The sequence below is a fragment of the Melitaea cinxia genome, chromosome 14 (genome assembly GCF_905220565.1).
Source record: "Melitaea cinxia chromosome 14, ilMelCinx1.1, whole genome shotgun sequence".
Lineage (NCBI taxonomy): Eukaryota > Metazoa > Arthropoda > Insecta > Lepidoptera > Nymphalidae > Melitaea > Melitaea cinxia.
Genome location: NC_059407.1, coordinates 2,857,006 through 2,879,244, shown reverse-complemented (window position 1 = coordinate 2,879,244; position 22,239 = coordinate 2,857,006). Strand labels below are relative to the sequence as shown.

At 31.9% G+C, this 22,239-nt stretch overlaps 3 protein-coding genes across 3 annotated transcripts; 2 read left to right on the top strand and 1 right to left on the bottom strand.

Moving 5' to 3' along the window:
- The first annotated feature begins 137 nt into the window (after positions 1–137).
- On the top strand, positions 138–11,174 carry LOC123659829 (proline-, glutamic acid- and leucine-rich protein 1-like). Its single transcript, XM_045594998.1, has 13 exons — positions 138–141; positions 228–375; positions 596–716; positions 3,092–3,229; positions 3,563–3,699; positions 4,605–4,757; positions 5,155–5,250; positions 6,226–6,379; positions 6,868–6,986; positions 8,417–8,516; positions 8,902–9,081; positions 9,813–9,985; positions 10,285–11,174. The coding sequence occupies exons 1-13, from the start codon at positions 138–140 to the stop codon at positions 11,099–11,101; spliced, it is 2,340 nt and encodes a 779-aa protein (XP_045450954.1). The 3' UTR covers positions 11,102–11,174.
- Positions 9,839–22,073, bottom strand: LOC123659624 (respirasome Complex Assembly Factor 1). Its single transcript, XM_045594826.1, has 6 exons — positions 21,878–22,073; positions 21,701–21,804; positions 21,441–21,570; positions 21,116–21,232; positions 12,924–12,989; positions 9,839–9,909 (listed from the first exon to the last, which is right to left on the bottom strand). Exons 1-4 carry the CDS (start codon positions 21,977–21,979, stop codon positions 21,182–21,184), a joined length of 387 nt encoding a protein of 128 aa, XP_045450782.1. The 5' UTR covers positions 21,980–22,073; the 3' UTR covers positions 9,839–9,909; positions 12,924–12,989; positions 21,116–21,181.
- LOC123659619 (probable tRNA N6-adenosine threonylcarbamoyltransferase) lies at positions 12,379–17,619 on the top strand. Its single transcript, XM_045594822.1, has 7 exons — positions 12,379–12,567; positions 12,915–13,136; positions 13,551–13,701; positions 14,282–14,388; positions 14,805–14,971; positions 16,878–16,978; positions 17,459–17,619. The coding sequence occupies exons 1-7, from the start codon at positions 12,453–12,455 to the stop codon at positions 17,598–17,600; spliced, it is 1,005 nt and encodes a 334-aa protein (XP_045450778.1). The 5' UTR covers positions 12,379–12,452; the 3' UTR covers positions 17,601–17,619.
- Positions 22,074–22,239: the final 166 nt, after the last annotated feature.

The window sequence follows — 22,239 nt, the reverse complement described above, 5'->3', positions numbered from 1 at the left end:
AATGTCAATTTTGACAGCTAGAAAAGACAAGTCAAGAAGTAAATAAAAATTTGAAAAACACGTGCAAATGTGTTTTAAAAAATACTTTAAAGTTGAGAATTATCAAAATAGACAATAACTAGCGTATAATTTTAAAAATGGGTAAAATTTCGAATTTATTTACTTTATTTTTTGTTTTAATAATGATGTGTAACAAAATTTTATATTGTAAATGTCTTATTTTTTAGATCAAATATTTAATAAAGTTCATACTGTAGACCCTAATAATGGTGAAGCAGTGAAAGAAGCGCTTACAGTGTTTTTTCAAAATTTAGTGAAACAGAAAGAATTTAATTGCAACAAATGGCTACGCGAGTTGAAAACCATAATAAACCGGTATTGTATAACCTATAAAACAATGACAAACGTACATATTTCCTATAATAAAGATGTTTTGTAGGAAGAAAATTAATATTTACATTTTATTAGCCTGTATTTTAGAATAAGAAGAAAATAAACCATCAATAAAAAAAATGTTTTGTTTTGCAAACTCGTAAACAAAAATAAAAGATTAAAAATCTCAAACTAACATTTTGTTAATCAATTAAATTTTCAGGTTTCCTAAATACTGTATGTCACATCGTTCAAACACAGAAGCTTATATAGTTCATTTCATTAACTCCAACAATTATTTCAATGTTATTGAAGCAGCCAAATGTGCACATGCCTTACAGCAGGTAATTTTGAATTATCTTAATAGCTATTTTATTTGTTGGATTAAACTTATATTTATTTTGTTGGTACAAATATATTTATATATTCATAAAAAAACAATATGTATATTATTTCAGTCTAAAAAAAACAAAGCATTAAATGGTAGTGTAGGCTACGGTAACGTTGCAACTAATATATTAATTGTTTATATAGATTTAATACATTGTCATCTATTCCTAAGACAGGATACTTAATGAAATATTACACTCTGATCAGAGTAAGAAATCAAACCCACAACTTACAAGTAGAAAACAGGGTCATTCCTAACTATGCTGACGAAGTAATCAATGCTGCATTATAGATAGTTCAACTCAGTCTTGCGCGCGATTATATGTGTGCATTATAGCTATGTAAAGGACCCCGCACAATTTGTATGGAAAATGGCTCTCGGCTAAATTGGCTGAAATTTTGCATAGGGGTAGTTTTCAACATGCTGATCAAAAGTCTCAAGACACAAACCCCCAAGTTTAACCCACGACCCTCTACAACCCCCCAAACACCCCAAAATGCACTTTGCAATAATCGACTGCAGTTTTGCGAAGAGATAGGCACCAACATGCTTAACATAATTCTAAACTATACCCCCTCAAAATAGACCCCCGACCACCTACAGCTCGACCCCTCACTCCCACCAACCCCCACACATCCTCCCTTAATTCACTTTGCAAGAATTAGCTTAAGTTTTTAAAAGAGATGGATGTCAACATGCTGGTCGAAATTCTCAATCGACACCTCCCCCCCCCCTAAAATCAACCCCGACCCCCCACACAAACCCCCAACCACCCTAAAATTGAGTAAAGACTCGTGAATGTACCAACTGTAAAACTATTCAGAGAGAATACTGCTATTTAAAAATAATTTTCTTAGGGTCCGCAGAATACGGTGATTCAGCAGTCCTTTTCAGGATAGTAGACCCGATCTTCATCACTTTTGCGAACTTTAGTTCGTGTTCGCGAAGCAGTCCTTTCCAGTCTTAAACGAACTTTTTTACATAAATGCGGTGTTACGTTTGTAATGGAGAATTCAACGTGCGACAGTTGGCATTTATGAACGGTGATGACAATGCTGATAAACGTCAACTTGCGATTACTAAAAGGGATGATGTGCCGGATAATGTTCGCAGTTGTGGTCATCATTTAGACAAGAATGGCTATCTCCTCAACCATATTCATTAGGGTTTGCTAAGTTCGCAAAAGTGATGAAGATCGGGTCTACTATCCTGAAAAGGACTGCTGAATCACCGTATTCTGCGGACCCTAAGAAAATTATTTTTAAATAGCAGTATTCTCTCTGAATAGTTTTACAGTTGGTACATTCACGAGTCTTTACTCAATTTTAGGGTGGTTGGGGGTTTGTGTGGGGGTCGGGGTTGATTTTAGGGGGGAGGGGGGTGTCGATTGAGAATTTCGATCAGCATGTTGACATCCATCTCTTTTAAAAACTTAAGCTAATTCTTGCAAAGTGAATTAAGGGAGGATGTGTGGGGGTTGGTGGGAGTGGGGGGTCGAGCTGTAGGTGGTCGGGGGTCTATTTTGAGGGGGTATAGTTTAGAATTATGTTAAGTATGTTGGTGCCTATTTCTTCGCAAAACTGCAGTCGATTATTGCAAAGTGCATTTTGGGGTGTTTGGGGGGTTGTAGAGGGTCGTGGGTTGAACTTGGGGGTTTGTGTCTTGAGACTTTTGATCAGCATGTTGAAAACTACCCCTATGCAAAATTTCAGCCAATTTAGCCGAGAGCCATTTTCCATACAAATTGTGCAGGGTCCTTTGTAATTGTTGTGACGGGGTCATTTGAGTAACACATGGTTTTTCGCTTTTTTTTTGTTGTTATGGATACAATCCTTGAAATTTGTAATGCTTTGTTTTTAATTTTCAATAAAACAATAGTTGTAAAAATTATACTCTTCCTGTAGTTAGTTTTAAACTTATTTAACTGTTGTTGTTTTTTAAAGGGGTTGTAGTTTATTTTTGTAAAATCTTGTGCATACATATGATTTAAGTTAATTGATTTATCTTTATTATATTATTAATACTTTAAGTAGTAAAATTAAAAAGTAAGTAAACATATTAAATTAAATGAAACAGTATCAAATTATGGTGACTGTCTTTTTTTTTTTCTTATACAAAAGTGCCGTTTTTAACTCTACTTGACTGTTTCGTTGTGGCTACACGCTTAATGCACACATATAATTGCACACTAAACTGAGTTGAACTATCTATAATTACTTAAATATGTTCTATGTAGATAAAAAATTACTTTGCTGCCTTCTCTTATTTATCATATTTGTTTTAAAGAAAACATGTTCAGAATACATTCCATTTTTTCGTTACTTCAAGGTGAGGCCCACAAAAGAAAAGACGGCTACACCAACGTCATGTTGGCGAGATCAAATGACTCTATTATGTAACGCCGCACACACTCTCCTCAGCGCTGTATTCCCTGATGCAGTAGATATGTATAAAGATAGTGAAATGGTAATAACTTTTCTTAATTAATCTTTTTCTATTATAATATTAAATTATTCATATTTATTATTTATAAAAAAAATAAGTTTTTCTAAAAAATTTACACATATTTTATTACAACTTTGTAATAATATAAATATGTTTTACTACTTTGTTCTATAGGTCGATTGTTTTTTTTTTTTAACATTGACAATAATGTAAGTAAAGTGTTTAAATAAAAACACGTATGCTATTCGTAATTTTTACATTAATATTTTAAATTTTAAATTTTAATAATTTTATTGTTGTTAAATGATTTTGTAATTTTACTTTTATTGTACTGTAAACTACTTTTTTTTTTAGTCAGAAATAGCGGCAAAATCACCTCTGTCTGTAGCACTTACAGAAATAACAAAGAAATTCAAAAATTTGAAAGACAAACAGTCATTGTTACATATAAGGTTAAAAAATGTATTAATCTTCATTCAGGCTATGTTGGTGTAAGTATATCTTTTACTTTTTTTTTGTATTTTTATTGGTATTAAGTTTCTTACCGCAAGCTTGACATTTGGCCGAACTGAAAAAAATGTGATACTTAAAACCGTAAGAAAAATATATAACGGAAGTGACGTAATATCTGTCACATGACTGTATAATATGACGTTTGTAAAACTAAAATATTTACTAGTAAACTTTTTTTTTTAATTATTTATGTAATTTTATACTATCGACAATAATAAATAGACATATCTTTTTTTATTTCACTTAATAGTTTGAATTATTATTATTATTATTATTATTTTGTTTGATTTATTTTATTTTACGGTATTTGTTATTTTCTAAAATACTAAATTTCCTAAATACTTTTATGTACTTAATTAAAAACCATTCACAAAATTAGATCAAGAACTAGAAAATATGTATAAAATTCAACATTTTTATTTCAAATTATGTAGCTTCTAGACTATCTGAAGGAACTTCATTACTACCTGGTGTCCCATGACACCACATAATTTTTTTTTATATTTTTAACCAGTATTAGCTGTATTATGATAAATTATTTGTGATACTATAATATACAAAACATGTTTTTTGATATTATAACTAACAATAACCTTAATTATTAAAAAAAAGCTAATAAAAAATTTTGAGAAACTTAACCCGATTCATAATATTTTTTTTCTTTTATATTACTTTGTAGTAGGTTCTTATGGAATATCAAATTTTAATCATATAGAATTATAGAGTATTGTAACATTATAGGAAACTTAACAACAAATAATATATTTTCTATCAAAATAGTTTGATATGAACACTAATATAGTTTTCTAAATTTAAATATTAGTAGTAAATAAAATAAAATCCACATTTAAATCTTTATTTACTTGATTTCTTTCTCTTTTAGTGAAATGTATCCAGTAGCAAAACCTATTCGGCCACAGATAATATTAGATGTTATAATCAGAGCACTCAGTGTTACCAGTGGTACAAATATTGATGTTAATATTGCCTCAGTGAAAATACAGTCACTAAGAACTTTAGATGCATTAATTATGTGGTAAGTAATGAAAAACCCAATTAAATATTTATAAAAAATTATATAATAGCTATAGCCATCTGCCAGCTTAGTAACTGTATGACATACAATGGTTCAATCGATTTTCATTGGAACTGTATAACACAGACAAGAACAGATGTTTCTTATTAAAGTTATACTACATTATATATATAGTTATAATGAATTTTTGTCATAATATTTTTCTTAGTTCTCTTTGACATTTACAAAAGATTTTATAAGACGCAAATAATTTCAAGCTCTCTATAATGCTGTTATGCATATTAATATTTCGTATTATAAATTTGGGAAAAGTATTGAATGTGATCTAGTATCTCTTGATATGAGTTTTTTTTTTTATTATAACAGTATAAAATTACAATTTAATTCATTTTTTTAGCCTAGGTGCAAACTTGATACCTTTCTCTCCGCTAATCATCAGATGCGTGATGCAAACATTGAGATGGAGTTCAGAGAATGCTGGTGAAGAACAAAGGTATAAAAACGAGTGTGCTTTAAACTACACAACTGAAGTAAAACTTCTTTAGCTCCATCTAACTTATATTTCCCTCTCAACTTCCGTTTGCCTCGCCCGATCACACTTTTCGCAACGCTCTCGTCACGAACTCGCCAGCTTAGTCCCCAAGTCAAACGTGCGTAAAGAACTTTTACTTCAAAAACGATTCTAAAAATTCAATTATTTTTATAACATCTTATTAAACTGACGTACTTATATTATTGTTCTAATTTGTTCAATTTAATTATATAATGAGTAGATACACAGAGTAGATACTATCGAAAGAGATTAAATTAAATTGTAGATACTACATACTAATTCTACCCTATATATAGCGTTGCCAGTTATCCGGATAAACCCAGATATAGTTAAGCTTTTTGAATAGGTTCCCGGCCAAATTAAAGTGTCTTTGGCTTCTCCTAACTTTTAGTAGGCTTTTTGATTTTTATCAGTCACCCTGCATTTCCTCGATTAATTGTAAATAATCAAACAGCATGGTTTTAGACATGAATTGTCGTATGTCATGTTAATAATAAGACACAAAATCCTTAATAATTTAGGGTGTCCAGCTTTTTTTACCTAAATGTCTGGCCTGACAGTGGCCGGTTTGACGAAATGGTAGCCCTACCTATAAACTAGAAGCATTAGTTTAGTTACAAAGAATGTTTAACATAAACTAGAAGCATTACTTTAGTTACAAAGTATGCTTAAAACTTAAACTACTGCTCTTATTTGAGTGATTTCTTGTAAATAGCTTTAAAAATAAGCAAATGGTATGCAGTACGTGTGGCTTAATGATATCCCATTCTCATGTATCCAGTCAGTATATAGACTATGATCATCCATCAGGTTAATACTGCCTCTCCTAATATTTAAAGAGATCTTCAGTTACAATTACAGTTTGTGCATTATTAAATGGCCATCTGTAAACTTAAGTTATTTATTATTCAACAGGAAAGTAAGGTCAACAGCATACAACACTCTTACAAACTGGTTGAACACATTACATGTTCATAGAGCTTCGGACAATAGAAATCAGTGGGAAGACGAACTAACAACTCACATTGTTGAGGACATCACACCACCTAAGAAAGTGGTTCAACTTACTGTGAGTTTATTTTGATTATAGAATTTAGTTTTTAAAGAGAAATATTGAAAAAGATATAGGTATTGTAGATAACTTTTGTTATATACCTGACGTTAAATAAAAAGTATGCTAAACAAGAATTTTCATCAACAAAAATATATGAACTCTATGATATTAGTTAGCTTAAATTTAAAAGTAATCGTATTATGGAACAATAGTCATGTCTAAGTTAAGCCTTACAGCATATTAAAAAAATATTAATTTAATTAAGCTAATCCTCACAGCATTAAAAAAAATACTAATTTAATACACTTATGCTAGATGTGCATTATTGCGTACACTTCATTATCCAATATTTCTCCCTAAATGTATATCAAACATTCGTAAAATTGTGTAACTGAAATTTCTAACACCTATAGAATTTTATGTACAAAACCTAGACAGTAAATAAAACAATGTCTAATAATACAATTAGTGATTTTAAAATTATAAGTAAAATGTTTTTCTAGATGGGTCCACAGCCAACTAAACATCTCAGTAAGAAAGCGAAGCGAAAACTAGCGACAACTCAGATGCAAGAAAGTTCAATTGCCGCCCACATGCCTGGAGAGAAGAACAAAATTGTCATGTAAGTAGGATTTATTCATAAACTTGCATACATTTCATTCAGCCTGTAACACCCTACTGCTGGGCACAGACCTCCTTCTCCATGTAGGAGAAGGATTGAAGGTTAATCCATCACTCATATATACTCCCTATTATGAGTAACTATCGCTATCAGTTATTTCTGATAACAACCGTTACCGACGGCTTCACGTGCTCTCCGAGGCACGGTGGGGAGACCCACAAGGACAGACATCCAAACTTATAAACTCAAATAGCAATACTCGTAATAAGTGAAATTTCAAAAAGTAATAGTTTACCTAGTCTAAAACTTTCGGATTTTACCCTTTAGGGGGCATCCATAATTACGTGAGCTATTTTTCGATCACTTTAGACCCCTCCACCCCTAAGGTGAGATTTCGTAAGATTTTCCTGACCCCCTCTCCCCTTAAGTGAGATTGACGCAATGATGAATATGACAAAGATTTAAATTAAATAAAAACTAAATGATTTTAATACCCATGAGATTTTAATAGGCAAAATAAACATTTTTTTAATATCTGTAATATTTTATATTTTTTAATGTTGATATGAGATTTGCGATCATCCCCCCCCCCCCCCCGTAAACCGAGGTATAATAAGATTTGGTGAGGTTTCATTGGACCCCATCCCCTACCATTCTGAGCTCACGTAATTAATGGATGTCCCCTTGACAAGTGAGTGAAATCATGTGAAAAAATAACGCTGGACAGTGACTCTGAGACCCGAGATAGAGAATAACATATTATCGGGAAACGTCTCTTTCAGGAAAGAGATATATTTATTTTTAAACTAGCTGTGTCCGGCGGTTTCGCATGCCTTAATTTGAGGAAAAAATCGCTTATAGCCTTTTTTCCCTTCTTCAGGTTTATAATCTAATATATAAAATTCTCGTGTCACAGTTTTCGTTGCCATACTCCTCCGAAACGGCTTGACCGATTTTGATGAAATTTTTTGTGCTTATCCAGTATCTATGAGAATCGGCCAACATCTATTTTTAATCCCCCTAAATGTTAGGGGTAGTCCACCCCTAAATTTTTTATTTTTATTTTTTAGACAATATTTTTAATTTCTATTTTTTTATGATACAACATTAAAAAATACATACAACCCAAAATTTTCAACCCTCTACCATCAACCCCTATTTTTAAATAGCGTTTAGCGGCAAGACAACGTTTGCCGGGTCAGCTAATATTAGTATAGATATAACGGTATCATTCTTTTAGAGTAAACTACAGTCGCGTGTAGGTGACAAACATTTAAATTTATTCAGTAGTATTTTACTTAGTTTAATAACTAAATTTAGAAAGGATTCCAACTTAACTCTAAATATGAGACACTCTGACAAACATGGATATTTAATGCGCTTAAAAATAAAAGGCTCATCGATTGACAAATATTTTTGTTTTCCTTTAGATCCGAAGAAATAAACAATGAAGTGGCGATGGCCGCTTTAGAGTGCTCGGAAATGTTCTTAACAGTTTGTGGTAGATTTCTAAAACCTGCAACTCATAAGGTAAATTTATACATTATTATTATTCTAAGATACCTATTCCTTTTTTATTTTTAAATAAGTTTGAATCACCAGTCTTTTACTTTGAAATATCTAAATCCTAACAATAAATGTGCATTATTGCATTGGTAGCAATGACAAAGCAAATAATAGTCTCTGGTGAGCAATCGCTGAACTAAAACATTACTACGAGTTTTCGTTATAATAGTGGTTTTGGCGCTAATTTCAAGTGTTTAGGAATTAGCAAGCGACTAACAAACGGTCGATGTTTTGTGTAGCTTGGTTTAGTTAACTTGACCTTACAAATCCTATAAGTTTTTAAGTCTTATAAATTTTCACATAATTAACTTCAAACTAAGCCTTTAATTAATTTTATAACAATTTTCAGCTAATTCAAGAACGAATAGTACGCGAGTGCTACAACCATACATCTTACACCGACAATCATTTGATTTACTTACTGAGGGTTCTAGAAAGTTCTCGTAAAACAACGCCACTAAACGTGCCACCTCCTACACAGTACTGCCTGCATTTGTACAGTACACTTGTAAACATGCAAAGTATAGAGGTGTGAACTGTTTCTTGTATATGTTATAATTACTATAATCTAATATATATAAAATTCTCGTATCGCGGTGTTTGTAGTTAAACTCCTCAGAAACGGCTTGACCGATTCTCATGAAATTTTGTGTGCATATTGGGTAGGCCTGAGAATCGAACGACATCTATTTTTTATCCCCCTTAATGTTAAGGGTAGTCCACCCCTAAAAATTATTTTTTATATATTTTGATAATTTATTTTATTTTTACTTTATTATGATTTAGCATCAAAAAATACATACAACCCTAAATTTTCATAATATATATGGCAAAACAACGTTTGCTGGGTCAGCTAGTTTATATATATATATATGAAAAGCCGTAAAGTTGAAATTTCAATTTTGATTTAAAACAGTTTTTTTTTGTAATATCTTCTTGTTGAATTTTAGACAAAGTGGGTAAATATTATATGTTATAAATCTAAAATGTATTAATATTATGCCAGGTTGATATTATTATTCAGTTAATAATAAAAATAATTTTAAAAAGTATACATACAGACAGGTTCTTACAATATGACAAAAATAAACAAACCTTTGATTTCATAAATTATATTTTCTTCATAAACCCTGCGTATTGGAGTCGATATTTTCTTTGTACACTACATTTTAACTCATAGTTGAAACATGTTAAAAAGAATAAGCAAAGTCGCACGTATCGTCTAGTGTCTAATATGAAAATGTACATTCATATTTCCAGATATCAAAATTCTGTACCCAAGCATTACTAGACATAAGGCTCCATTTACACTGTTCACCGCCATCGATTAACTTCGCGATAGAAGTACCCCAGGAAACTGAGAAACAATCAAATTTGAAACAGATATCAGAGTTGAATAGGACCGTTCTGCAATCTCTATTAGGAGCGACCAAGTAAGTAAATTGTTGTTAATCATTCTGTATAGTTTGACCATAGGCCTTGTAGCTGTATCGGAATATCAGAAAGTATGGAAGAATTACCATGACAATAATCCTATTTTACGTCTTAATAGTGTCAGAGACCATGAAATTCCAATGTATTAAACTATAAAGTAAAAATAAGACAACTTCTTATATTTAAATAGGTTTCATATTTTTCTAAACAAGTTACAAAATACTTTTTTTCATCATCCATTATTATAACAAAACATTAATTTTCTTTCCATAAATAAAAATAATACAATATTTTTCAGATTGCCTGGAATAAGCACTGAAAATGAAATAATAACTATACCAGATGAGCCTTCAAACAAGAAGCCTCGTTTAGATATAGACGAATCTGATAAAATAAGTTTGAGCAGTGAATCAGTACAATCTCTTGGAAATAGCGATGAATCGGGTGCAGAAAATATGGAAATCGAAGTAAATGTTGAACTAAATAATACAAACGATAGTAATAATGAACCAATAATACTTAATGAAAGTACTGAAAATGGAGAAAACGATAGCGTTACAATGGACGAACGAGACAAATCTCCAAAACAAATTGAGCCTACAAAAGAAAGCGTTAATGAAACTAAAGAGCAAGAAAAAGTACCCATTCACGAAATAACTACCCAAATAGACTTTAATACGTCCACTGAAACAATTGAACATGAAAAGCCTTCACAAGAAGTAGGTTACGATTTTGTAAACGCTGAAACGAAGCAAGTAACATTTCTAGAAACAAATTATAATGAAATTTTACCTAGTAGTAATGAAACAGATGAACTAATTCCTTGTGGACAAAGGGTCGCAGATACAGAGGAAATAGACGTTGAAAAGAAAATAGAATCAGAACTCCAATTGGACATTTCTAAAGTTAATGGTATTGAAAATGGGATAAAAGAAAATGGATATTTTCCTGATGATATAAATAATGAAGACACTGATAATAATAAAACAAGCACAGATAATGTTACAGATACGGATAATGCAAATTCAAAGGTTGCAAAAAATGATGGTATTTCTGTTGAAGATATGCTTGCTGATTTCGTTGATGAGGTGGTTGATGTACCAATGGAAGCTTAATTTTTATTATTTAATCAACATTTATATATAATGATTGCTTATTTGTGCCAAGAATAAACGCATTTAACCAGAATAGTTTTGTTTTATTAGTAAATTATAGTAATAAAACTGTTTACAAATATTAAAAACCCCTAATTTATTCATCTTTGGCTTCAGAGTTGACAAGTAGAATTTATTTTGTCCAAAGAAATACTTTTTACTATGAAGGGCAAAAATATAAAAGGTTTGTGTTTTAATTAGTAGCTATTAGGAAAATAGAATATATTTCAAAGTCTTGGCAGTTTTTTTTTGAAACCCCTATTCTGCACAAGGGAATCTTAATCAGTTTGGTGTACAATATTTGTCAATATTACTATTTGTGAAACTGTCTAGCTCTATTCAGATCCATTCTCTATTATGAGTGAAGAATTCCCTGTCACGAGTGAGGAATTCCCTGTCACGAGTGAGGAATTCCCTGTCACGAGTGAGGAATTCCCTGTCACGAGTGAGAAATTCCCAGTCACGAGTGAGGAATTCCTTGACATGAGTGAGGAATTCCCTGTCACGAGTGAGAAATTCCCTGTCACGAGTGAGGAATTCCCTGTCACGAGTGAGGAATTCCCTGTCACGAGTGAGGAATTCCCTGTCACGAGTGAGGAATTCCCTGTCACGAGTGAGGAATTCCCTGTCACGAGTGAGGAATTCCCTGTCACGAGTGAGGAATTCCCTGTCACGAGTGAGGAATTCCCTGTCACGAGTGAGGAATTCCCTGTCACGAGTGAGGAATTCCCTGTCACGAGTGAGGAATTCCCTGTCACGAGTGAGGAATTCCCTGTCACGAGTGAGGAACTCCCTATCATGACTGAGGAATTTCCTATCACGAATAAAGATGTACCTACCATGAGTAACGAGCGCTATAAACAGGAAGCAGGAAAGGTGGCACAAATAACACAGATTTACTTTGAAATCTCAGACTTGGCTTCGGCCTTACCTTACCACTCATCGAATCAGAAGAAAAATGAAGTTACTTCAGACTTGGCTCCGGCCTTTTGTTATATCGGAACGAAACTTACAAAATTCAAAGTAGGCTGTATGGATTATAGTCCTTTGCTTTTCCCTATTGGGAATATAAACAACAACAACAACAGATTTATAAAAATACTTTTATGTACAGACTACAGGCAGACTGTTTAAGCAAGTTATTTTACTCTTTGAGGCAGACTTAAGCGTTGTCAAAACCCTAACCATGGAGCATACCCTAACCATGCCCTAACCATACGAAAAAATCTGACAAATGACATTGACATTTTGTGTTATTGTAAATATAACACAGTGTAAAAAAAAACAATATTAAATCTAATAAGTAAACAAAATGGTTATAGCAATAGGATTTGAAGGTAGCGCAAATAAACTAGGAATAGGAATAGTAAAAAATGGTGAAATACTTGCAAATTGTAGAAGAACGTACATAACTCCGCCAGGCGAAGGTAAGATTCTTATTTGCAAGTGTTATAATATATTATTAATATTGGATAGTCTAAAATTTGTTGATTCATTTATTTTTCCTTGTTATTTTTACTATATTACTTACTATAAAGCAGTCTTTATGGGAAATTTCCTATTCAAATTCTTCTAAATGAAACAACCTATAAATTTTAAATTTATATAATATGTAAATGTCACTTTGTTTTATATTATTTTATTAGGCGCATATGAATACTATTAGTACATATATACAACCAAACTATAAGTAGTAACTTAGAAAATAATAAATTAGTGAATCTTAGTAAACTAAACAAATGTTTATCACATAAAATACATTTTATATAAACAGGTTTTTTACCAAGAGAAACAGCAGAGCACCATCAACAGAATATTCACGAGGTTCTCAAAGAGGCGTTGGATCAATCTGGAATAAAACCAGATGATATAGATGTAGTCTGCTACACAAAGGGGCCGGGCATGGGCGCCCCCCTGATGGTGTGTGCTATCGTGGCTAGGACATGCGCAAAATTGTGGAATAAGCCTATACTTGGTGTCAATCATTGTATTGGACGTATCCTTATTAATAGAATGAATATTTATATAATTTTTGTCATAGACATGTTAAATTTTTATGATAGTGGTTATTTCCTTATAACCTAAGGAATACTAAAATAAAAGCTTTTTATTCATATACATAGATATGTATATGTGAATTGAACTAAACTGTATAAGCTTGTAATCATCAAACTATCGTCGTAAATCGTCGGGCTTCTTGTTCAAATAAAAAAGGCTTTAGGTTTGGATCACTGTACTGCTACGCAGCAGATTTCCAGATAACTTTCATAATGTTAGTGGTGATCTCTATCAAGGCTTGTGATAATAACTGATACCAATGGCTTTCGTGTTTTCTCTACAAAAATAGGCTCTAATTATAACTATTTATTTGTATACAAGTAAATAATTACTTAATATTTGTAAATAACAGATATAGAAATGGGAAGATTGATAACCAAAGCAAATAATCCCACGGTATTATATGTGAGTGGTGGAAATACACAGATTATTGCATATTCAAGACAAAGGTACAGGATATTTGGTGAGACCATCGATATTGCCGTTGGTAATTGTTTAGATAGGTAAGTTCTACTATTTTTTCGAAGTAAACAAGACTAAAAAGGTAGATCATTTTATTTTTTGATACAATTTAGATGAAACTTTTTATAATGTCGAATGAAAATAAACTTTCTATAAAAGGGGCCAATCAAATAAATTATTATTCACTTGATTATACTTCATTCTTAATATTAAGTCATAATTTATGTTTAAATAATAATTTAAGTTTAAATAATAATTTAAGTTTATAAAGAAGTAGTAAGTACCTTTAATAATTTTATAATAAGAATAGACTTTTTTATTTGTGTACCAAGTCGATGAACTGTGAAACAGGCTAGTTTTAACATAGGCCTGTCTTGAAAGACTTACCGGAAACATAGTGATATGATACTTAATGGCAGAATGCTGGTCATAAACTAATTACATATGGTTTTAACCTGTGCCTTTACTAGAGATCCTTATTGGTTTTACATATAAATTTAATCAAATTATAATGTTTATTTATATTCTTTAACAAATTCACTTTTGATAGCAAATCAAAATATATAGAATAAATGTTAAATAAGTAACTAATATAAAATTCTTACTTATTTTACGTTCTAGGTTTGCCAGAGTATTAAAGCTATCTAACGCACCTAGTCCTGGTTACAATATTGAACAAATGGCAAAAAAGGGAAAGAAATTTCTACAATTACCATATTGTGTTAAAGGTTTGTTAGATATGTTTAAATTATTGATTTAATACACATTTTAATTGTTTAGTCACATTTATAAAATGAAACAAACAATTCTTATTTTTCTAGATTAAACTTTAATTTTTACACATTTAAAACATTTTGTCACATCACATGATGTTTTTTAGCAACTGTTTTACCTACCCCTACCCCCCTTCCCCCTTCGTGATATGCAATGGCTACACGTAATATCTCATTATACATACTACACCTCCCTTGTGACATTTCGTATTTTTTACTGGTCTACCTGATGGTAAGCAGACGCTGTAGGTTATAGATACCTGCATACTAAGAGCATTACAAGCATTTTGCCAACCCCTACCCCGATTCACCACAGGAACACAACAATATCTTTCTATGTTTAATGTAATTATATTTATTTTTGTTTTAAGGTATGGATGTCAGTTTCTCAGGAATATTGTCGTTTATGGAGGATAGAATAGATGAATTACTAAAAGATTACACACCAGAAGACCTTTGCTATTCTTTACAAGAAACTTTATTTGCTATGTTAGTGGAAATCACTGAGAGGGCCATGGCTCACTGTGGATCAGACGAAGTGAGTTTGTGTCATATTTTATGTTATATCAAGCTGTTAACCTTAATTCTTTAGCCTATGTATTCATTATTTCACTCATTACTTACATAAGGATTTTGTATGAACATGCAGCCACAGTTTAGAAAAAAATATTTCTGTTTATTACTCTTTGCTTATACTTTATATTGACACAATTTTTGCTTTTGTAATAATAATAATTATGTATTTTATATTTAGGCAATGCATGAAGTAATTTACTTCATTAACCCGGCAGGAGGTATTACCAGGTAAAATCAGGCAGTTTGAATGGCTGACCACTGTTTGTGCAGTATTCATCACTAACAGAAGTTTTAGATGCATATGAATAGTTTTTTCTTCTTTTTAATCGTTCACTCTTGTCAGAGTGGTCGTGGTTGCGCTGACGAGGTACATAGTGGGGTGTTTGGTGGGTCGATAACATTTTCGAGGGTAGCTGTCCTGGCGATGTGCTTCCATTTTTTCTGTTGGAGGCGTCGCGAGTATACTGGACCATGGTGGACTCAGTAGCCCTTGTGATGACATCTATCCAGCGGGTTGGCGATCGACCGCGTGCTTTCCTGCCTTCCACCTGGCCCTGCAACACTAGTCTCTCCATCGAGTTCTCATTCCTAGAGATGTGACCAGAACTTCAGTATTCGTAGTTGTACAGTTGCTGATAGTCTGTCTTTATGAAGTTCTCTGAGGATGGATACGTTGGTGCGAAACGCTGTCCGCGGGATCTTTAGGAGGCGTCTCCAGCACCACATCTCTAATGTGCCGTTTTTACGGCCATCCTGCAGTCTCAGAGACCAAGTTTCGGCTCCATAGAGAATTTTTTTAAACACAAAGCATTTCATCAACCTAATTTTCTCTTCTTCTCATTTAATCTTCTTGGTAATCCTTCTGTCTCCCCAAAAGAAATCTTTCCCAGCCATTACACAGCAGACCTGGTGATGGCGCACCGTCGTCTTATCTCGTCGCCACATTCTCCAGTACTTGATATAGTGGAGTCGAGGCAAATATAGTTCTGTACCGAACAATATAAAACTATTCAAGAGCAAGAAGATAAAGACATACCGGTGTCTTCACATATTTCAACATCTTTTAATGAGAATATTACTATATCAGCCTTGTTATGAATATGCAAAAAAGCCTGGTAAATTTACTAGTGATAAAACTACTCATTGGCATTGGATATTCGTTTTAGAACTTCCACTGGATATTCGATTGAGATCACATATTATTATTATGTAGAATTTCATGAAAGTAAAGTTTGTGCTAACGTCATCGTATGTTACAAAAAAAAAAAATTGACTGGGTAAACTAACATAATATGTATAGAAATCATGATATTCTAAGTCGCGCTCAGCAAAAAAGAAGCTTTAATCCATGTTAGCGAATGTCTGCATTACAGTATGCAGTGTATCCTTGGAAAAACACAAATTTAACAACATTAAATTTAAGAAAAGAAAAATTGCTGTATAAAATACCTACTAGAAACCCCATTTTCACAATAAATCCCTGTGGTATTTTTAGCCCGTTAGCGACAGTCCGTGTTACATTCTGGGGCGTGCCTCCCGCAGCGTTAAGTTGCCAGTCATTATGAAAATTATAATGCTTGTTGATCGCCTAATGCCTGCTAAAATGTTTTCAATATATCGTATACCACGCGTAATTATTGATCTTTTATATTTTGCCATAGTTACATTTCTTCTAAACTTTTTTATCCGTGCTTTTGTGAACTTCTTGAAAACTTGTATTCTTGATATATAATATACGATTAATAGGTATAGTTTTTATAAAGTGCAAAAATACGTTGCACATCTAATAACTTGAACATAACCGGCATGAAATTGTCATGATAACATTTTAGTATATAAGGCATATAATAATTTTAATTACTTTTTAGGTGTTAATAGTCGGTGGTGTGGGCTGCAATGAACATTTACAAGAAATGATGGGTGTTATGTGTTCAGAACGTGGTGCTAAAATATTCGCAACAGATGAGAGGTTCAATTTCAATTAAATCATTTGCTATTATTAGTTAGGTTTTACAAAACATAACAATGTTTAATATCAAACAAGAACCCTGCAAGGGCACTGCAAATTTTATATTTTAATATGCAGTATAATTCGGGTATAACGATGGACAAAAGACCGTTGAAATTGCATCAAAAAACAAACTTAAAATTTGAATGTTTGTATTTTTGCTAAAATAACTATAAGTCCCGAGTTCGCCCGATCGAGCCTTTCACCGTTCAGCAGCGAAGTGCAACTGTCTGTATCTTTCTCGCTCGGGTACACTCGGCGGTCCCGAATTCACCCGATCGAGCTTTTCTCAGAGCGTGATGGATCAGCCAAACTTACTACCTACGAATAAATGTGTGTGGGCCGCCAAAAGAAGTTATCACTTCAAAAAAAAAGTTAGAAATTTAAATATATTTATTGCTTTTCGTTTATTTGGGTTATAAATAAATATATTTTTTTTAGGTTCTGCATAGATAACGGAGTTATGATAGCCCATGCTGGGGCTCTTGCTTATGAAAGTGGAAGTAGAATGGAGTTCAAAGATGCGACCATTACTCAGAGATACAGGACTGATGATGTGTTAGTCACTTGGAGAGATGATTGAATAAATGTTTTTATATTTTGTTGTTTCTTTATTTGATAATTATTTTGTTGGATTAATGGTGCGTTGTTGCTGTTGTCATTGACTGATGGGAGTTACTGGATGTCACCGGTTTGTTTCCCATTATATGATATACACAAATACAATGTATAAGCCATACAATGTTTGACACATAAATTGATAGAAATTAAAGAAAGCATAAATAAGTAAATTTTAGTTAGTTTCTTTTTTTTTTATTAATTGTGAAATTTAATCATGCAATTTTTTGCCTATTCACGTGCGCTTTTTTTGCATTATAAGACAAAATATTAATTATTATTATTATTATATTATATTATTATTATTTATTGTGCTTTGAACACAGATGTCTATGCGGAAAAGAGGTTGATTCTTTCAGACTACACGGCCTTTCCTGTAACAAGAGTTCAGGTAGGTTTTTCCGCCTTGGTTCCCTAAACGATACCATAAAAAGAGCTTTTGCCACCATCGACGTTCCTGCTCTTATCGAGCCTACTGGAATTAGTCGCAATAATGGCAAGAGGCCTAATGAATTGACGTTGGTTCCCTGGAAAAGGGGACGGGCGCTTTTGTGGGACGCAACTTGCGCTGACACACTTGCTCCGTCTCATGACAGGGAAACAGCCTTAAAAGCGGGAGCCGCAGCGGAAAAAGCTAAATGACTAAACGGCACAAATATTCGTCACTAAATCCAAATCGACATCTTTGTGCCGTTTGCAGTCGAAACACTTGGACCTTGGAGACCTGGACCTTGGACCAGTGCTAAAAATTTTTTTAATGAGATAACGCCTCGCCTTATTGCCTCTACTGGTGACATGAGGGCTGGTGTATTTTTTGCCCAGAGAATCGGCATAGCGATTCAACAGGGAAATGCTGCCAGCATTCTTGGCACAATTCCAAGCGGACATGATTTATACCAAAACTATCTGTAAATATTTAGTTCTTAAGTTGTGAATTGTAAATATGTAAAAAAAAAAATATTAAAAATAATTATATAATTTCTCAGGATGTCTGCTATGTATTAGGTAACTTTATAAATAAATACAATGCTTTCTAAATCAACCATTAAAATATAATTATGTTCAAAACAAAGAACGCATTTCAGACATGGGATTCTTACTCACAGCAAATAACACATACAAATAAAAAACTATGGAATAAGTGAATTAAATACAATATATCTATTATATAATAAATAATTATTTATTACATTTATAGGAAAACCTAAATTAAAAAGTTTAAATACTTTTTTTTTCGTTTATTTAATCGTTATAGTTTGATCATGTTTCAGAATATTTAATAGTCCCTGCAAACTAGAGACTTCTAATATTATAATTCAAGGATCAATATTCCTATTATAAGAAAGCTACTATTTAATATAGTTATCAATAGTTCATACATTGGACATGGTTCAGTTCCTATACTCAAAAAAGCAATTCGTTTCGCTCGCGAAAATTCGAAAACGTCTTGATCGAAAAATTCTATTTCGAAAATAATATGTTAAATGATTTGATTCTAAGCATCTAGTGTTTTAAAATCGTTAAATTTTGAAACATGTTATGTTTAAATCATTCAATATATTACGTCAATTTTTAAACTATTAAATTTAGAAATAAAATGTTCACGAATATAACGAATCGTAATATATATAGGAACTGGCCTTTAAACTTGAATACAGTATGTAAACACAGCCTTATTCAGTAACATAAAGAAACAAATTCATTTTTAACATGAATAATTAACACACCATTTCCAAGAACATTTCAGATGCATTTATTAAACAATTCATTTTAAAACATGTAGTTTAAAAACTTTTCTCGTTTTAGGCTGATGATTTTTTATATTTACGAATATACCTAAAGGATATTAAATCATAAAAATAAAAATTTTGGCACTCAAATCTGGCTTAAGAAGAATTATTTATAGTCCAGTCATTACGTCGGAAAAATCGGGTTAGAAATGCAAATGAACCGAGAAAGCCAAATTTTGGATATAACGTGGGGGATGGCTAGAAAAGCTTAAGTTCAAATTGTCGACCAAAATAACCTTGTGGGTTTTCCGCCATCTTGAAAAAAGGGTTAAACTCAGTTTTTTTATCATAACTCGGTTCCCCGTTGAGATACGAAAATTTTTATAGAATACTTTTTTGTTGCTCTTTTTACGATCTACAATTAAGGTCCTATACATTTTTCACGTATCGATCATTGTTATCGAGATATCGTTAAAAAAAGCCACAAAATTTGCGAGAAAAAATTGTTTTTCGCTATTTCCTTTTTTCTCGTGAAAAATATCGAAAAATGTTTGAAATAAAACCTGTAGAGCCTGTTCAGACCTACAAATTCGTTTTTTAATTTTTCGTTTTCGAGAAAAATTACGAACTCTAGCGCGCCGCAAAGTGAGTAAGACTGTGCCCGGTGTCGATTTAGCCGCTCGCACGGTTGTATCCACAACGTAAAAATGAATGAATTATTTGCTTAAGGGAATTATTTTTAAGAGAATTATTGGTTAAGGGAATTATTGCTATACGAAATAAATGAATAAACCAGCCAAATTATAAATCAAAATCATGAAATTTTTAAGAATTTACACGACTCGAAGAATGTACCGAGGAGGAACTTCAACAGCAGCCAGGACCATCAAAACGGAGAAAAACGTGTGACAATAATGACTACGTGTAATTATTATTTTTGGTGCATAAAAATTTTTTGATTAATAAATTTCATGATTTTGATTTATAATTTGGCTGGTTTATTCATTTATTTCGTATTGCAATAATTCCCTTAACCAATAATTCTCTTAAAAATAATTCCCTTAAGCAAATAATTCATTCATTTTTACGTTGTGGATACAACCGTGCGAGCGGCTAAATCGACACCGGGCACAGTCTTACTCACTTTGCGGCGCGCTAGAGGTCGTAATTTTTCTCGAAAACGAAAAATTAAAAAACGAATTTGTAGGTCTGAACAGGCTCTACAGGTTTTATTTCAAACATTTTTCGATATTTTTCACGAGAAAAAAGGAAATAGCGAAAAACAATTTTTTCTCGCAAATTTTGTGGCTTTTTTTAACGATATCTCGATAACAATGATCGATACGTGAAAAATGTATAGGACCTTAATTGTAGATCGTAAAAAGAGCAACAAAAAAGTATTCTATAAAAATTTTCGTATCTCAACGGGGAACCGAGTTATGATAAAAAAACTGAGTTTAACCCTTTTTTCAAGATGGCGGAAAACCCACAAGGTTATTTTGGTCGACAATTTGAACTTAAGCTTTTCTAGCCATCCCCCACGTTATATCCAAAATTTGGCTTTCTCGGTTCATTTGCATTTCCAAATGTATATAATGACTGGACTATTAACTGAAACTAAAATTGAATATTTTAATCTTAATTAAGCATTATTAACTTAAATAAAATGAAATACAATTGTTTATATTTTTGCTGACAAACTTTAAAATGGGTTAAATTTAAAAAAAATCTTCAAATATAAGACCTACACCTTTAAACCTTTGTACTCCTCTTGTTATCAAATTGATGTTGAGTAAAGACTAGACTAAATTTAATTTCATAAACTGTTGTTACCATGTAACCCTGTGTAAATTATGATCCATGTTACCTGAAAGATTTTAAGAAATGTTTATATGACTCAAAACAAACCTTAATAATATTTTATTTTATTCACATCTGAACTTTTACAAAAAGAAAAAACAATAAGGTAAAGGTATTATTTATATAGGTAAACATCATGAGAGAAATTCGATAACAAATATTTATAAGAAATATTATTTTATAGTTACAAGACCAATTTTTAACTCTGTTCTTACCAAAAATCCAGCAAATGAGGTCATGAAACCTTCTTTAGTTATTTCCCACATTCCTCCATATTCTTCCTCGTCAACATTTTGAAAGTTATTTACATAAAGGTAAATCACTGCTGCATTCACAGCTACAAAACTGTAAAAGAAAGATATTTATATTTTGAATTTTTTTACACAAAATACTTTATTTTAAGCATTAAGCATATATTACATGCGTAGATTTACATGGAATACATGTATTTTTTACGATATTTCTAATAACTTACAGTAATAATCCAACGAATCCTTTCAATGGCAGTAAACCCCAACATAGGCCCAAAGCAATGCCTATTGCTTGTCGCATCCAATAGATGACGTCCAAGAACTCTTCCTATAAACAATAACAATGTAAATACATATTTTTTAGGTTTAAATTAATCAGTCCCGTGATCATTTCAGCTAACCTTGTCGGGCCATTCAGTGTTAGATGAAAATGCTTTTTTCCAAACGCACTCAGAAGTTTTGTTCTTATTCAAACTATCTGATGATTTGTTCTTAGACGCCATGTTATTCTTTGATGTTTTCAATGTTTTTTATTCAAAATTTCATTTATAAATGTAATCAATAAATAAATTGGATATCATGAAAGTTACACGTCACGTCACTGTCAGTTATCGTGTTATGTCATTTACAAATGCTTTATTTATATATTTATTTTACAGCTCTGGATGCTTTTACTTTTATACTTTTACAACTGAAGACTATAAATAAATGCACTACTTTTACGGGTATACAAGAGGGAATGCTGCGGAAGCTACGCGATTGT

Bases quoted from the DNA above. Each gene is read 5' to 3' on its own strand.
- LOC123659829 (XM_045594998.1), top strand. The intron at 8,517-8,901 runs GTAAATTTATAC...AACAATTTTCAG, and splicing joins TAAAACCTGCAACTCATAAG to CTAATTCAAGAACGAATAGT. The intron at 9,986-10,284 runs GTAAGTAAATTG...AATATTTTTCAG, and splicing joins TCTCTATTAGGAGCGACCAA to ATTGCCTGGAATAAGCACTG.
- LOC123659619 (XM_045594822.1), top strand. From the start codon at position 12,453: ATGGTTATAGCAATAGGATTTGAAGGTAGCGCAAATAAACTAGGAATA. The intron at 13,137-13,550 runs GTATCCTTATTA...TGTAAATAACAG, and splicing joins TGTCAATCATTGTATTGGAC to ATATAGAAATGGGAAGATTG. The intron at 16,979-17,458 runs GTTCAATTTCAA...TATTTTTTTTAG, and splicing joins ATATTCGCAACAGATGAGAG to GTTCTGCATAGATAACGGAG.
- LOC123659624 (XM_045594826.1), bottom strand. From the start codon at position 21,979: ATGGCGTCTAAGAACAAATCATCAGATAGTTTGAATAAGAACAAAACT. The intron at 21,571-21,700 runs GTAAGTTATTAG...TTTCTTTTACAG, and splicing joins GGATTCGTTGGATTATTACT to TTTTGTAGCTGTGAATGCAG. The intron at 21,233-21,440 runs GTAAGAACAGAG...AAAATCTTTCAG, and splicing joins CCTCATTTGCTGGATTTTTG to GTAACATGGATCATAATTTA.